Source organism: Pungitius pungitius, chromosome 15, assembly GCF_949316345.1.
Source record: "Pungitius pungitius chromosome 15, fPunPun2.1, whole genome shotgun sequence".
NCBI lineage: Eukaryota > Metazoa > Chordata > Actinopteri > Perciformes > Gasterosteidae > Pungitius > Pungitius pungitius.
Genome location: NC_084914.1, coordinates 12,523,505 through 12,541,431, shown reverse-complemented (window position 1 = coordinate 12,541,431; position 17,927 = coordinate 12,523,505). Strand labels below are relative to the sequence as shown.

Genomic DNA, 17,927 nt, shown 5'->3' with positions numbered 1-17,927 from the left:
TTAAGGCAGTCATTTTCAGGCCCAGCAAGGGCACCTCCATGCTGCTCATCTGATCACTGTCAGTCTCTTTTGTTGAGCCCCTCACTCTGTGGCTGATCCGGTTGCTATAAAGGCAGAACCAAATTGCCACCACACCGCTGCTCTCAGGCTGTTCTTTGCGTACCAATTAATGAACTCGCTGCTTTTGAACTCTGAGGTCATCGTGTTGCTCAAAGCAGCATCACCTTGTACTGTATCTATTTCCAGCAGCAGGGAAAATGAGCTGTCATTCAAAACACAAGCACCCATTCACACTGACGGGATCAAAGGTGACTCACGCCGTATAAAAAGAGCTGTTACATAATTGATGAGGCGGGTAGATTCTTTTTTTTTCTCACCCTATCCCCTCTGAAACTTGCATCGTTCTAAATGTAATTGGTCTATACATCATTATTCTAGTTTTAGGGAAACATTCAGTTTAAAAAGAGACGAAAATAAGAAGCGTCAGTGTGGGTCGCGTCCCATCTCGAGTGGTTCAACTTCAGTCACGTTGTTGAGCGCTGCAGTTCTTCTGATGAGTAAAATATATTCGGCCCGTTTTGTCCGTAGGCGGGCGGTAATTCATTTCCCCCTGAGGACACACGTATTTTACTTAACAGATTTGGCAGGCGTCACCAGCCTCACGCACACACACTACGACGTGTAATTAATTCTTACACAGACCAATGACAATCAACAAGAAGCCCACCTAGTTTGGGCTCTTTTCACATTACCCATTTCTGCAGCTTCTTAATTTTAATACCTGAAACATAAGATCAATATTTCTTAATTCTTCAACACAGTTTGGGAGAGATTTCCTTCCAGTATGTTTCCCAGGAAGTCTAAAACCTTCATCAAAGGCAGCACACTGAGTCCGTTCAAATCAGTCTTTCAAGTATGAAGCATAATCAATGAGAATACACCAAAAATGTCGTCTTTTGCCCAGATGGGGCACATCTTGATTTGAAGGACAGCTGTGGAAAACAGTGTGAAACATCTGCCTGCTACTCAACGGAAATGCAGTAACATTACGTAACGTTCATGTGCAAAAATAAAAAAGTAATAAACGGTCTGATGAGGCTTGATTACAGAAGCTATGATTAGTCACCAATAGACATTCATAACCATTGTACGGACAATTATTATTATTTTTAAATAATTCATTCATTCACTGTAGCATGCAAGTATTTTACATACTTATTATACTGTATTCAAACCCTATATTGGTAACTCATGTGCTGCTCAATGTTTAAGGAAGGATATCCTGCAGAACCATGCTTTCATAGTGCTTTGCTATCACATAACCAAGAGAACATTTTGAATGTCAAGCAAGAGGCTGTTTAGCAGCATGCTTAAAGACACCTGCTTAAGCATGTTAGCATTGTGATTGTGGGAGCATGTTAACATGCTGACATCATTTACCACAAAGCACTAATAGAACTAAGTACGTTCTCCCAGAGCCCCTGAAAGGCCCTTAGAATACACAGAGCGATGCACAGGCTACATGTGGCTTTGGCACCACAATTCTGTGTGTCTTACGCTGCAGTCCGCCCTCTTATGCAGTGTTTCTATGGAGTTTGTCAGTTTGTACTTGTTAACGTCTCTACGATCCGATAGAACCACCATCCACAGAAGGAGGGAAAGCACAAAGACTTTAGGAAAGGTTAATGTTGGTCTATGATGACAGTAATAGTAATAATTAATGTAAATGATAGCAGGCGTCAGCAGAAGGCAGGAACGGGGTCCAGACAAGAAAGCACAAAAAACTCATTTTTTTGAAGAAGCTGAATTGGTGATGTGAATTAATAAAATGTGGATTATTGTAGAAGGAGAGTGTGAGAGGTGCTCGGCGTGTCCTAAGAAGTCTCCCTACAGTCCAGGCCTATAGCAGCTTCGCTAAGGGCTGAAAGTGGAAGCTGGTTCCACAAGGAGCTACATAACTGAAGGCTCAGGCTCCCGTCCTACCTTTTAAAACTCTAAGGAAAAAGTAAACCAGCATCTATGGAGCGCAGCTGCCTTGTAGGGCAATACGGTGTAAGACTGTAGCCAACTGGAAGAATTTTATTGAGCGATGGAACGGAAGAAGCCTTGCCCCAGATATTGAATAATTTATTCCCAGGTGAAATCAGATAATGGCCTTAAAGGCAGCCTTCTAAATCATTTAATATTATTTTGAATTGTTGAGGAAGAACACATAGTGGACTCCTTAATAAATCAGTGATGTCACTAGTAATTCTACTGCAAGCACAACTAGTAAAGAGGTAAAAACCATAAGTTACAGCACTACTACTTCTACTTCTATTCATTCAAAGTCCATGCGTTTTAATCTGCATCTTTCATCTCATTGTTTTGGTTTCGCGGCCTGAGGCGTGGATTAACCCTGCAAACTAGCTGCTCAGCACCTGACAGAAGACCCACAAAGTTAGCGACCAGCATTAAGAGCATTGGGAAGCTTCGTGAAGCACAAACACAGCTGGAGGAAGAGTCAATATTTGACATAATATGACTCCAACTGAATGATTTTGTCGATTTTTGTTGTTTCTTTTTCAACACTGGATCCATCACCATATCTATTGTACAAAGCGAAATGTCAATGCCAAATACTATATATATTTGTCCACCATTGAACTCAATCTTCTGACATTAAGAACTTTCTAAATTTGAATTAGGAGAAGTTGCAGAGTTTCTTGCAACCACAAGGATTTTCTGCTGCTTGTTTGCTGGAGATGAAACTTCATCAGCAGGTAATGAAAATGTTCCAGAGCCCCTTCGTTCCTCGTCTGCTAGATAACTTTACAGAGGAGCTATTCTCAATTTACTTTGTGTTACCTGAGCAACGGCAGCTAAAAACTATCTCAACTCTTCCTGTTTTTTTTTTACATTTTCTTTATTCCTCCACTTTGGATGATTACTTCTTAAGAAAAGGCATTCTGCAACGCTACACGTATCTCACAGCACTTGTTCTCAGTGGTTTCAGAGCGACGTGTTGCTCCATGAGATCTCGTAGTAGTGCACTCCACAAGCGGTGGCTTGTCCTCAATTCACAGTTGTGTGCTTCTCTCTACTTATCAGAGGGGTCACTTATCAGCAAACCCATTCACACTACCAATCTCAGCCGAACAACATTTTGTTTTCTCTGGTTCGCCTCAGTTGAGTGTAAAGCTCACACTCCACATTTTCTGAAGGGGAAAAAGACTGGCCGGATAGACGAAGCTTTACCATCCATGAACACAAAGCCGGCGGGCATAAATTCTTAATCTCGCCCATGATTTATTGATGCTTTCCCAGAGGAAAAGTTTACCCCCATGCCTAAAGGCTACTGCTTCACTTGAGTTGGACTCAAAGCCGGACAGCGACCCACAGCGCAGTATATGTATAGAGTTTGAGTACCGAGGATGTCTGTCTTCTCACGTGTCAGATGTGTTAATTAGTTCATCTTGTAAGACTCCGGTCACATGTGCCCCTTGACACTAATACTAGTCCACACTGTACTGCAGAGACAGCCAGCACCATAGTCCCTGCAAATCTGACTCAAATGATTCTCCTGGTTCCCTTGGAAACCAGGTGCTCAGAGATCAGTAAAGATCCATTTCACACTTCAGCAGCGAGAAGAGACAAAGAGATGGTTAGACTGAGGGAAAGTGTAAGGGAGAGAGGATTAGAGGGAAGAGAATGGGAGCATCTTTTAAGCTTCACCTTAAAGGATGCTTCATTTTTATATCCCCTTTGTTTGAGAGAAAAAAAATGAAAAAAGTAACAAATGTGCTGAGAAAAGATGGGGTTGCTTCCCCCCCGTGGGACTCTCTACCCAATTAGAGGCGTCAGTACCAAAATGCACAGGGTTTGTTTAGATGTGTCTTCTGTAGAGAAGAGGGTGAAAATGGCTCTCATTTATTAATGCGGCTCTTATTAATATGAGCTGTATGGCATGCATGCCTGCTCTCCACACAGACTCACAGACGGAGATGGCTTCATGCAGACGGCAAGTAATATCTCACATGCCTGAAATCCCTGCCAAAGGTCAAGATTCCCTTTTAGCACAGACGCTGTTTGCCTCGTTAAGAGCTCTTCAGTAAAGGTCAACATCCGGAGAATGCATAAGTTTACAGCCGCAGTTTGTTGCATAGTTTAACTCGAGACATCAGGGAAATCAAGTGAAGTTTGGTTTGATGCGTCTCTTAAGCGTTTTAATTTGCTGGAAACAATGGAGGTGTTGGCGAGTCATACATTTAATGTGACATTTAATGGGAGTTTGGAGCTCTCTGCTGATTTGGGGGTTGAGTAGGTGGGTGAAATGTTCCACACTGCACAAAGGAAAGAGAAGGAAAAAGCAGTCAGAGCTAAGACATCTTAATAGCAGTGGATTGCATGAGAGAGCAGCACTGTCTACTTTTCAGTCTACTTTTTGAACACTTTCAAAGTCTCTGTATATAGATACTGAGGAGGTTTAACCAGTCGAGCTCCCTAAAGATTGCACTGAAAACGAGGGAGTGTTTCATCATACATCTTCTTACAGTGTTTAATCTACTCCAGAATTTCTGTATAATTTTTTTTGAAAAGTCAGTTTAGTGGTAACATTTGAGATACTAAATATATCCAACTATGTCTGTTATTTTATATAGTTATAGTATAGAGTATTTTACCTCTAATACATTAGTACCTGTACTGAAGAAAAACCTTTAGTTTATTAAAAAAAATATTCTTTATTGTTTGTTTTGACACAGCAGCCGACAGCCTCTCCATATTCTTAAAATATACCTCTTCATTCTACAAATTATTTTGCCACTTTTACTATGCAAAATGTCTAAATACTTCTTCCGCACTCACACACTTACATAGCTGAGGTCTATTGGAAGGGGAATATGAAATTGAGTTAAAACCAAGTTGTTCCATTTGCTGCATTTATGCCTGCCGGGTCTCCCCTTACCTCTCCTACCAGATGTCCAGAAATAATGCATGCAAGAGCTTGGCGTGTTTTCCGAGGTGATGCTGTCTACAGACTGGCGTGCAGGAATGGGTCCTGGTCCATGACCTGATGGCCCAGAAGGCTTTTTATGCAAAGTGGACTAACAAGTCAACAGAGAGGGACACGTGCTTTTGGAGGGTGCCAAAGTATTAGCCAACCTGGAAAACAAATTTGGCGTTTTGACATATCCACTAAAAACTAGAAGGCTTCTGGGGATGGTTAAGGATTGGGGCAAATACCCTCCTAAGTTAGTAGGGAAGTCACCGGGGAGGGCAAAGAACATTTGCACCGGGGAAAATGGAAAAACGCTTGGTTCTGACAGAAATGATGATCCACAACTTTAATGTAGCAATTTTATTAGGTTTTTCCAGCTATTCTTTGTTTCTTGGCACAAGTATCTCTGTCATTCGTAATGTGAACGCCTTAAACCATCATCCCCATTCAAGACAAATCACGTCTCCATCCTCTCTTGTTCCTAACAGGGATGGATTTCAGACGACACGTTGCAAAAAGTAGATGATGAACTTACCCGTATAGACATTTCAACCACCTCTATCTGCCAGTAAATGGGGGTTTCAGGCTGTCTGATTGGTGAAGGGGTCGATGGAGAAAGTGTTTTGGAGCCATTTTGGTCGTACGAGGGAACCATTCCTAAAACATCTTCTTGGAAACATAGCAGTGTTACCTTCACGACAGGTTTTACTTCTACCTTTTTTAATCTGTGATTACTTTTAAATGGAAACATCTCCATGTAACAACCAGATATTAGTTTAAGCAAATAAACATAACTGGATGATTTTGAATGAAAAAGTCAATCACAGCTTTAAAAGACAACATTTGACAACATCCAGTAAGCAAACAATTCTGTTTTATTCGACCCATGAATATGGAGTGTAGAGGTTAACGGTTGCTTTCATTTCCTCTGGATGCTGTGTTATCAAGAAGTTTATTTTGGAAAAAGGAGAACGTCCAACAGTATTTCATTGCCGATTGATTCCAATTCCGGAGCAGATCCCTGACCTCAGATTGAATAATTGCGTGTCTGTTTTTACAGAAATGCCAAGCGCTGCAGGGAAGATGCTCCGGCTTATCAATTAATCGGGTTCCTACACATGCACAGCCTGAATTAGCCTACAGGGCCTGTGGAAGATGGTTTAAAGACTCAAAAAGTAGGCTCAATTTTTCATGTGTGAAAAGAAATGACTGTAACTAAATATTTACTCACATGGCTGTATCAAAGTGTCAGCCATTATGCTAAGGGGCACTTTTCCTTTGTTATGCGTCACATTTTGAGATCTAGGTCCTCTCCGTTAGGTGCAAGCTGCACTAAACTAGATACCAGACATGGCTGCATTTTAGGGCCGGTACATGGGAACAACAGATGCAGAAAGACGGTTATCCTCGTATTGTTCTGGCTTGATTCAGAGGCTGCATCTTTGATAACAGAGGCGACTTGAACAGCATGTTTTTCAGAGACATTAATATCTTATGAATTTAAGGCTTTTCACAATCAGGTCGTACCTCTGCAGCAATGGATGAGTTTATTTCAGTGCCTGCTGTTTTTCTATGTGTACTCACTGCTTTCAGTATTGATTATCTTCCCTGAGACAAACTGTGCAGATAAGGGTAGTCAGGCTTCGCAAATGTTAAATAAATAGCACTTCAGCGTAGCCTAACCTGTCTTTTAAATCATTCATTACCAAAGACCGGATCAAGATCCACACGGTGGGTTGTATGACATTTTATTTGGTTTGCCAAATACATTTGTAAAACATGTGGCATATCTTTTATTAAACATTTAGATCAGATCTTTGAGCCACACAAAGGAGGAATGTCCATATTGTTTGGATAACTGTGGTCTACTTTCTACTTTGAATGTAAGATGCAAAGCAAGTGTAAATTTGTTTGTTTTACTGAGGAGAGGAAAATGGAAAGACAAGACATTATTTCCTCTGGATTGGCTTATTTACCTTTTCAAGATAACATATGGTGATGAGGAAATGGCAGTAATAATGTTCAGGAGTGTACAATAATGCACAAATGCGCTCATCTCTCAATTGAATGAACAAGGAGGTGGTTGAGGTGAACTTACTTCTACAGCTGTGTATCAAGGAGTGAAGGATGGCGTAGCCCTTTTTTTTTAAATCCCTCTTTAAAACACCCAAAAGGGGGCTTCAGAAAATAGCAAATAGCTTCAGATCTGCATGTAGCGAGCATCGGCCCGTCGGCAGAGGCCACCAGATTGCTGCCTCCCGCACTTGAAATGTTTTGTATCTCCTATGGACTTGTGCAGCGCATGTGTTTCGAACGACGCTGATTAGCCACCGAACCATCTGCCGGGCTGCGAGGAGAGCAGCTCATTATTTTGCCCCGTTGTGTCGGCGTGGAAGGCGTCGTAGCTCCTCCACAGCTGTCGGGCGGCGCTGAGTGGACTCTCTGGCGTGTGAGCAGCTGGTGGACGGCGTGTCACTGCACACTAGTGGCTAAGTTGTTGCAACCTGTCTGACAGAGAGCGAGCTGCCCTCGTGACAGTTCATGTGTCTACATGGTACGTACTCATGAACGTTAAGCTCATATGGCAAAAACGCTGTGTGTCCTTTGTGGAATGAAAATCATCACCTGAAGGTCATCGCTCGACAGCTTTTCGTAACACACAAGAGTCTGTTGATAGTCCCTGCTCTCTCTCGCCATCAGTTTGGGGGACCTTGGCTTGAGAAACGTTGAAGACCCCTGGTCTAATTTGTTTTAAAGTTGACAAGTTTCACCACTTTGTGTAGGTGTGTATGGTGGTTTGATGCGTCACATTGTTTTTCAGGACCTGGTCGGCAGCGCTCCGCCTCAGAGGAACTGGAAAGGAATAGCCATCGCCCTGCTGGTCATCCTCATCATCTGCTCCCTGATTGTCACCTCCGTCATTCTGCTGACCCCTCGTATGTACAACACACACAGACACGCGGTCGAACATTCACAATCATTCCAAATGACTCTTTGAATGTTTGAAAGTGAATAGAACTATGTGATCTGCATAAAAGTAACAGCCAGGGGGTGATTTTGAACTCAATTTTTGCGACGCTTTGCAACATTCTGCAATATTATCGAAGGCTTTGTCGGGCATTCTAGCTTTGCGGAATATAGAAAGCTAGTGTTTTTGATTCATGATGAACAAAAGCCAATCAAAATGTACCCTGACCAAATACTAAGAATTGTTTTTCATCAAAATCGGTTGCAGTTCTGATAGCAAACAAGCAAATCTAATAGGTCAATATTCCTTCAATAACACTCAATGTTCTCCCCCTTTGTACGCGTGTGTGTGTGTTTCCTACACACACTGCAGCTGTGAGATTAGATGAGAGCCGCAAAACCCTTTGCACACCACAGATGGAACTGGGAAATGAAATACCTCTTCCCAAAAAAAATCCCCTGAATTGTTTGTTTCAATGGTATAAAGGACTGTTACGTGTATAGGGTGCATAGATGGATTTGATAGGCGGATGACTGGGCTGATAAAAAAAATGTTTTTTTTGCTGCACGGGCAACTATTTAAATTTGAAAAACGATGAACCTTTCTCCGTTTTCTGACTGTGGACCCATTCAAGGTTAACGTTGGGGTCGATGTCACAGTGGAAAATTAGCCTTTTATCATATAATTCTGTTCAGGCCTGTTTAATGGAGACGATTATACAGTAAAAGCTGCGGTAATTTGACGGCTTGTCCCAGTACCTTTTTACCATCTCGTTTTTGAAGCTTTCTCTTCTCACTCTGCAGGGGGATAGAACTTCTCCCATATACACAAAGTCGATAAACGCTTCACTGACATGGTATTTACCCACTCAGATCTCGCCCCTCAGTCACAACGTGAAGCCTGTTAGGGAATCTGTCAGCCAACTGTTTTGCACAGAAACACCGGGCTGTCAAGCGTCCTGACAAGTCGCGTCAGGCGGTTGTTTTCCTGAGGAAAGGTGCTGAAGAAGACCGTTAAAGGGCTCACCCACCCACTTCTCTCACATGCACACTGAATCGCTTGTGTAGCTCTGTTGTCTGCTCAACCCAAAGTTCAGCTGTCAGCTTCAGAACTCATTTGGAGTTTTGGGGCTGGAAGAAGACCCTCCCACCCACCAGCTGACAAAAAAAAGGCAGGCAGATGTATACTGATGCTCTCACATCAATAGCAATGCAATGCCAGAGGCCTCCGTCTTGTTTGTACCTTGTTCTAAATAACCTATAGTAGAGAATAGCTGCCGGAGGTGATATCTCCACAGAGAGAAGAAGAGATAACAAAGCGAGACGATGGCATTCTCGGCTATGAGGCCACAGACGCAGTGCAACTCGCTGATGGAAAATAATCTTCAGGTTTTCCTCTGAAACTCACAAACTCTGTCCCTTGAAATGCTAATAAATCTCACAAGACTGAAGGACTACTTGAAGTTTTTCTTCAAAAATCCCCACATGCAAACGTTGTGAACACACACGTGGGCTGCGGCACGCGCCCTTTTGATTCCCTCATGCTTATTTATCTTCCTGACAGGTGAAGACGACAGCCTCGCCCTAAAGAAGAAAGTGACAATAGAGGATGTTTTCGGTCCGGACCTTCACATCCATGACCCGGACGCCAAGTGGCTCAGTGGTGAGTGACCAGTTTGACATTCAGCATCTGCCTCTCATGTCCAAACGTATCCGGAAGCATTATGACCGGTGTCTATCTGAAATGAACATGACTTACTGCATAACACATTACATTGCAAACCAATGATGAAAGATTCCCATTTTTAATCATCACGCAACTTTAGTTATCAGATAATCTTACTGAACAGCAAACATTCAATCAGTCAACCTGCAAACAAGCGCATATAGACTTTATTAAAGGAATTTATCGCCTTGAATTGAATGAGCGTCCGATATTAAAATCTCCAAATGGATTCTTTATGGATACCGTTGACACTAATTCAGCAAACATTAAAGTGTGCGTTATGAGATATCTAAGGCGAAGTGGGTGTACTATCGTGTTACACGATACTAAGGAGAGAAAAGATGTGGGGAGCGTGAACAGTGGATCTTTATGGATAAAAATGAGCAATAAAATTCACTTTTTTTCACATTACAAAGGTCTCTAGCTGTTAAAGCTAGATGTTTCTACAGCTGCTGCCGACATGTATCTGTGAACACAGAGATTTTTGACTTTTGGGGAAAGCTTTTCTACATGAGATTCTTCACTCTCAAGATGAAAAAAACAATGTTACAGTTCTCTCTGTTTCCATGGCAAACGCATAACAGAGTGTTCAGGCTTATTTTGTATGATTTACTAATTCAGCAGTAGGTGCACGAGGCGCACAGTGAGAGGGTTCACATGTGCAGTAGAGCAGGTCTGCTGTGGCCTCGGCCACTTTGACAAAGTAGCGAGTACGAACCCGCCCCTTGTGCTCAGAAATGTCAAATCCGCTGACACTGTGCCCTCTGGTGTTCGACAGGTAAAGTACCTGCAATATGTTTCAGCTTCGGCATAATGGGTTCTGTTGTGCATTGTGGTCTGAACCAGTGGCATTCTGTGTTGGTAGTGAGCACAACTCCTAATGATGAATAATAATGAATGAAGGTAACGTCATTGATGAATTGTTTCTTTTATCCTTATTACTTATTAAAGAAAATTGAAATGTCTAGATCGGATCTACATCTGATCTGAATGAGGAACAATGATCCCATTCAAATACATTCATGTACGTTACATTCAAATACATTTATACAAATTAAATCATACTTGTTGTGTGTAATGGGGTCCGGATTTTAGATGAAATTGGTTTCAGGCTCTCAGAGTAAAATAATAATAAAATAAAGCATTGGAATATGTGCTGTAAAAGTAGAGTGACTACACTACACGCTGCCATTGTAAAAAGGTTTTGTTTGAAACCAAAACCCTGTAGAGAAAGCTGTTACTATCTCTTTCCAAAACCACTTAGAGGCCACTTACTGGTGAATACACCCAGTGACTCGCATGCGCACATTTGAATGCAGCTGTACTGCAACTATAAATAAATTCACATTATCACCTGCACACATACAAACTCCCTTACATCTGTCCTTTTGTTCGACTCTGGAAACTCTTCTCCTGATTACTTACGATACCGGCTCATTAGCGCATAATTAGTTAAGTTACTTTGTCTGTGTGTCCTTCATTCGAGACGCAGATTAGAACGTCCTCAGCACCAAACCAAATCCCAACAATCAACTGTGTGACATTGTGCCTTGTCAGTGAACTTAATGCAATCAACCTTCCATTTGGTGCTAATGACCTTCTGATAAGAAAATCAGAAACCCAATGGGACAACCTCTCACTCCAGTACTCCTCATCAATATTTCGTTGGCCTGTATCTCAGTGGGGAGTAATTGATCACTGCAGCTCTTTGATCGCTGCTTTTCCTCAGTAGTCTTTGGACTCACATACGAACTCCCAACTCGGATCCACAGACGTAAAGAAATCGACCCTCCGAACTGCTCCTGTACGTTTGACGCATCTATATTTTTGTGATACAACACAATATAATGTCCAACAATGTCCAAACAAGGTATTCACAAGAAACATTTGTGAAAAAGTCTGCACACTAACTTTAAATAGATTATAGTATAAACTAAAGCATCCTTTCGGCAACTGAGCCACCAACATTTCTCTTTACAACTCCCAGATGAGATCAAATGGAATTGATTTGGACCCAGCATGCACATACACTTCCAACCATTTTTTGTGTATTCCTCACTAAATATTGGCAATAGAGTGCAACATAACCAACTGTGCAAGAGGAACATTGTGACTCTTACAAACGGGTCTCGCCAAATTAATTTGGATAGGGTGTCGTGTCCCTGAGCCAGGCGCTGTTACCATCACATTTGGGCTGCATTTCTTTTGCCATTCAATGGAAAAAAAATGTTTGTTTGATCACAAGTCAATCTATCATTCTAAAAGTCCATCTGTTGAGGAGAACACTTAAAGAGTGTTTGCTTTCTTGAGAGTTTAAAGCCATTTAAAGTCAAGCAGCATACGGTAGCAACATACGCAGTGTTCACTGGCTTGTTATTGCTACGGTAACCGGAGAAAGCAATTCTGGCATTTAAGAGGATCGTCTTGTAAAGAGGAGACTTTTCTAGAGATCACGGTCGACAAGGACAACAGAGGAAAACACACTGAGCCTGGTGCTCACACAGACACTTTTTTAACACCGCTTTATTGGACGTGGGGCCTTAAAGAATAACATCAATAGTCAATTGACCTAGCGATTGGCCAGCACTAAACAGAACAGCAATGTCTGTGTTTTTGGTTTGATTTGATTACAAGTGACTTTCCTTTACAAAGATACAAATGTCTTTGTATTCAGTACGGAGAAGAATATCAAAAGCCTATGTATTATTGATCAGATTAAAATCAGGCCTTTAACAAACCAACAAATATAATATAAAATTGATAGTTACAGTGAACTAATACCTTTAACTAAATAAAATTAAATAAATAAAAGTTAGAAAGGGTTAGTTTGTGCATTTGCCATTTGGCAGATTATAAAGTAAGGTTAAAGAGGAGGAGAAGAGGAGGTCAACATTATAAACCCTGTCGTAATCCGGAATTAAAAAACAATTCATCTCCACAGTTTTGTCCCTCGCTGATGGTTGACTTTTATTTGCCATTTACAGACAACGAGCTGCTGTATCGCACAAGGGAAGGGGATGTAGTCAAGCTTAATGTTGACACAAAGGAGAGAACTGTTATTGTTCTGAACCAGTTGTTTGTGAGTATCATCTTACTCCATCTCACTTTTTTCAGATTCAGTGAGCACTGTAAACTCTCATATCACTGCTGCTGTAAGTTTGCTTTTTTCCACCCCTGCAGGACAGATCCAGAGCCGCCAGGTACGAAGTTTCCCCCGACATGCAACATGTGTTGTTTGCCTTTGAAGTGAAACCGGTAAGAAGCCCTCAGATCGTTACATAAAATCTCCTTTTTCTTCCCTCTTCCCTAACTGTGATGCTGTTTGTCTCTGCAGATCTACCAACACTCCTACGAGGCCAAGTACATTATATACAGCCTCGTGACACAGTAAGACCAACCTCTGTTGTGTCTTCTCTTTATCGTCTATCATCTTCTTGTCTTTTTTCTGTGACTGCACAATAAGCTGCGCTTGTCCTGACCTGCAGAGGCCAGTCCGCTGATGTCAGCTTGTGCTAAAAACATAATTAAAAAACATTGTGGAAGATTAATGACGCCTACAGTGAGGGAACATGCCAAAAAAACACCCGCAACTTGTTGTGACTGTGAATTTATGTTCCGATGTCATGTAGTTTACATAAAGACACAAACGGTTGGGGTTTTTGATGCATTGTCTCCACAGGGAGACCTGGCCTCTGAAGCCCCCTGAAGTGCATGAAGCGGTCCTGCAGTACGCTGGATGGGGACCTCGAGGCGCGCAGCTGGTAAGGAGGCTGTGCCCACGAGATTACACTGTTAATACTGGCACACTGGGGGTGAGCTGCTGAGGACACACAGTGGGGATTTTTGATTTGGTCAGGGAAGGACAGACAAACGTTTGTGGCGATAAGAGGTTTATGTGCACGGTAATGACTACTTTAAGGATTCCAGGGTGCGCCCGCCTCGCTCTGACCTCCATCACAGCACTGTGAAGCCACGTGGTTTTGACTTTCACAACTTTGGGACGGCACATGAGCCGGTGAGAGCCACAGGGGCAGATGGCATCTACGTGGCACAATGCAACGGCGGGGACCGTCCTAGTCGCTTGGGGGGGGGGGGGGGGGGGGGGGGGGTTGTTGACTAAATATGGGCACGTCCGTGTCACTGGCAACATTTGGGGACAGATTTTACACCAGTTGATAGCAAACAGATTATAAGATGGCAAACTAAATTGGTATATTCTATTTGGTTTCATTACCGTTTTTATGGAATTTCTATTCAGTGTTCCCTGTTGCTATGCAACGAGGAGTAAGTTTTGAAAAGTAGCAGAATTTCAGAAATTGCTTGTAGGTATTTGGAATCAAAACATCTAGTGTTTCCAATGAGTGAACTATTTATTTTTGTTTTCATCAATGACCGCACGGGACATGTATGTTTGATAATCATGATGACAAAGGTCCTTATTGTAGTGGTTATTTGTGTTGCATCACTGGCTCTCTGGGCCAGTGTCATCCAATCAGAGGATTGGTGGTTCGATCCCCACTAACCTGCGTGCCGATGTGTCCTTGGGCAAGACACTTAACCCCAACATTGCTCCTGTAGCTGTGGATGATGCGAGTGCTAGTTACTGATGGGCAGGTGGCACTGTGTGTGGTAGCTGCGGTCATCAGTGTGTAAATCGGTGTGAATGACAGTGGACGGTCCATTCATTATTTATACAGTTTGAATTCTATAACTTGTGATTTAGAAAGGTTTTGAATTATGTCATCCAACCTGACCACTTTCTGTTCTTTAGTTTAATATGTCAAAAACATTTGGCTAAAAAAAAGTGTGGTTTTATCTGCAACAGGAAATAGCCCCTAAACAAATGTAAAATATGCACCTATTGGAGTAGCATCGGCTTAAAAGGACTGAAATTGCCAAAAATGTGTTTTTCACTAAATTCAAAATGGCAAAAAATCTAGTTAGGTGCATTTGCATACCATGATTGACTTTTTTGTAGAGCATGTCGAAGAGGACCTGTGTGCCAACTCGATAGGTTGATCGGACATCGGGGGCGGTAACTGGCCTAGTGTGGTCTTTTTTTAATTTCTAGAGGGCACTATAGAGACATTTCTTTATACACAAATGTGAGACTCAAAAATTATCAAATTTTTTAACAGTTTGGATATCCATGCCAAATTCAACAACTTTTTTAATATGATAAAGGCCCCAAAAAGGCCTGCGGTTTGTGAGAAGAAGAATAATTCCTTGAAATAGAATAGGTTTGTCTACGACTAGTCGTAGCGAGGACCCTAATAAAGTAAAGAGAGATTAATACAACATGGTTAGTTTTTGTCTTTAATGCAACTTGTTATTTGCTAAAATACGAAAGAAGCTTTTAGTGCACTTGACCCACCTGCTAATCTTTCGTTTGATTCACTCGCTTACTGCAATATACTCTGTTTTTTTTACCTTGTTGACTCTAAATTTGGATTGTGGCGCTTAGACAGCCGACTGCGGCATGTTTCATCAGCTATTACTTTAAAAGGTTTATCTTCCTCCATAATTGCTCTTATTGCATCATTTGCTTAAATTACAGATAGAGAAAATTAACATTTCAAGAGTGCGATGAGACACGGGAAGAAAGCCGATTCATTTGCATATGGTAATAGCCTAACCTGTTGTGACTGTGGCTCCGCTTTTCATTTAATGAACAGCCAAATTCATGTGGGAATAATGAAAGGAGCTCCTGTCTTCTCTTCTCTGTCTGACCTGAAGATGATATACATGTTTTTGCTTACTCCCTCTCAAAATTATTTTATTTATCCAAATTGGAACAATTTATAATCAAGTGCTTCGTCAGCACACAAAGCGGTTGTGTTTTTGGTTGGTTGTGTGCAGTGAAGCATCATGTGTATGTGAGAGGAGCGATGAATCCCCTCATTAAGGAGCATGCAGTTACTCTACCGTGACGGAGCAATAACGCACACACACACACACACCTGAGAAGAAATGCAACCATTAAAACCATTGTGTAATAATGTTGGGGATTATTTCACAACTAAAAATACACGCTCACACACACACAACCTGCTTTGTGAGCTCCACAGGTATCTTTGATGTTGTTACCTTCATCTCATCACCCCTCTGAAATGGCCCTTTTCTAGGGTTAGGATTTTTTCTCTCTCATCTAAATCCCTTGAAGATTGAAAGTCATTTAGTCAGAGGGCAGAAGTCAGGACATCGCTACCTGCCTTTCAGAGGCCTTTTAGGATTCATTCAGACCAAATGCTGTAATGGGAGCTTTGCTGTCCTCTTCAACCTAGAGACTTAATCTCTTTTAGTCATTTGGTGTTGTTGGTGTTATGCATTTGACTCCATGTTTTGAGGTTGAGTTTAGCTTGGGGTGAAATGCAATTCAGAATAACGCTGTGACTCTTTGACAGCCACCTGCTTTCTGCTATGTTCTCTGATGGTTTTGCAACCTTCGCCGACCACCAACATCCTTTGCCCTGCACACCCTGCATTGATCTGTTTTCCTCTGATGTCGATGCCACAACATAAAACGTAGATGTTCTTACCTCAGCCGTGGATCAGAGCGAACAGAGCCTCGTCTTTCCCTCTATTGATTCTTGCAGCGGCCATTTGAGGCTCGGATAAAACTGAAGAGGTTTCAGCTGACAACAAGGCGAGGGTTTCAGATACCAATCAATCCTACATTCATCCTCCTCACACTGGCACCAGGCGATGCTGCACCATCGGCTAATGAAGTGCTAGAGGCAGGTGTCGCCCGAGCCTCTTTCCCCTTGTAGGTGTCACACAGTGCGTGTTTCTAACTGTGTTGAGATAAGAAAGCCTCAGGTGGGTGTTCAGCCTGGTCACGTACCGTGGTTGGAAGGTTGCGAGATGCAGAGGCTGGGAAAGAAAAAAAGGTCCAGCTTTGTACAGGAAATTGAAATGCATCAAAGCCAGCGATTTGGAGACTAATGGCGCTTCTTCCGTCCGTCTTCTATTCTTTGCGCAGATCTTCATATTTGAAAACAACATATTCTACAGAGCAACAGTAGACAACCGAGCGATCCGGCTGGTTTCCACTGGTAAAGAGGGGGTGGTCTTTAATGGCCTTGCTGACTGGCTGTACGAAGGTAAGACGACTACAAACACACATCAAAGCCAACAAGGGTCTCCGTGTTGCAAATAGCAGACCCAAAGAGTGGGGATGTCTGTCACTTTCAGAACTCAAAGCACAGTGGAAGACTTAAATGAATGACATGGTCAAATGAGCCTCACTGATCATTTGAAAACCATAACCTGCTGTTACATCGGTCTCACTCTCCTGGCTGGATTTCTCTTTAGATTTTGGAGCGTGACATGGATGTGTGAACATGAGCGTTACAACCTGGCTGGCAGCTGCTGTTCAGGTTCATGTTCAGGTTTGCTGTCGTACTCCGAAGGCCTTTCAGACCTCACTGTGTGCTCGAGGGTATTGACTTAAATATCACTCAAACCAGTAGCACTACTATTTTCCCTAATTTTCCCTATTTACTTAAATTTGGTAAGTTAAGGGCAGCAGCAACCAGCTGTACACTGATGTAACATTCAATATGCTAAAGTCAATATGGCTAAAAGTTTGGAATCAAGCAAAGTATTCACTCTGTTTTGGCTCAGTCTTTGGTCTCCTTAGAGAATTATCTCTCTATCTTGCTGCTCCCTTTATCCTAAATGAGTGTTCAGCCGGCTTTGCTTCAGTTTCGGTTCCCCCTCTAGACCATCGATACCTTGTGTTTTTGTTCCGGCTGTTTTAATTAATGAATGACTGCAGCGCTGCAAGCTCACTGAGCAGATGTTCAGACGCCAGCGTACTGTTATTTTAATAAGAGACATTCAGTGATTACTGCATACGTGAGACAGGCCATTACAAATCACCTGAATATGTCTTTGTTTACAGATGTGCTGACACGTTTGAAACTATTTTTCCTGCTGTTCACTTTTAATATTCATCAATTTAGGCATCTTCTTTATTAAGTGTAGGCATCGTTATAATTCTTAATTTTTGATTTATTTAGTGGGTGGTTTTAAATAATGATTTTAGTGAATTTGCATAATGTAATTGCAAAATGCCAGAACTTATAAGAGGAATTCTGTTACAACACATGACCTGCTTCAGGGTCGTCTTTAAGCATTCTTTTCATAAATGGGATTATTTCTTTGTTGTGGAAACAGAACCCGACACAAAAGAAGTAATCTATTTTCGAGGCTAAAGAAAGATGTTTTCTTTCGCTATGTTTCATGGAGCTA

General features: G+C 41.9%; 1 protein-coding gene across 5 annotated transcripts in view; it reads left to right on the top strand.

The window, feature by feature from the left end:
- LOC119209773 (dipeptidyl aminopeptidase-like protein 6) overlaps positions 1 to 17,927 on the top strand; it is a 60,368-nt gene that overhangs the window by 34,401 nt on the left and 8,040 nt on the right. For all 5 annotated transcript variants that reach the window (XM_037459324.2, XM_037459323.2, XM_037459325.2 and 2 more), the window contains 7 exons: positions 7,800 to 7,914; positions 9,510 to 9,608; positions 12,656 to 12,750; positions 12,852 to 12,926; positions 13,006 to 13,058; positions 13,351 to 13,432; positions 16,654 to 16,774. In XM_037459324.2, the coding sequence (XP_037315221.1) occupies positions 7,800 to 7,914; positions 9,510 to 9,608; positions 12,656 to 12,750; positions 12,852 to 12,926; positions 13,006 to 13,058; positions 13,351 to 13,432; positions 16,654 to 16,774 (640 nt within the window). The remainder of the gene's footprint in view (positions 1 to 7,799; positions 7,915 to 9,509; positions 9,609 to 12,655; positions 12,751 to 12,851; positions 12,927 to 13,005; positions 13,059 to 13,350; positions 13,433 to 16,653; positions 16,775 to 17,927) is intronic.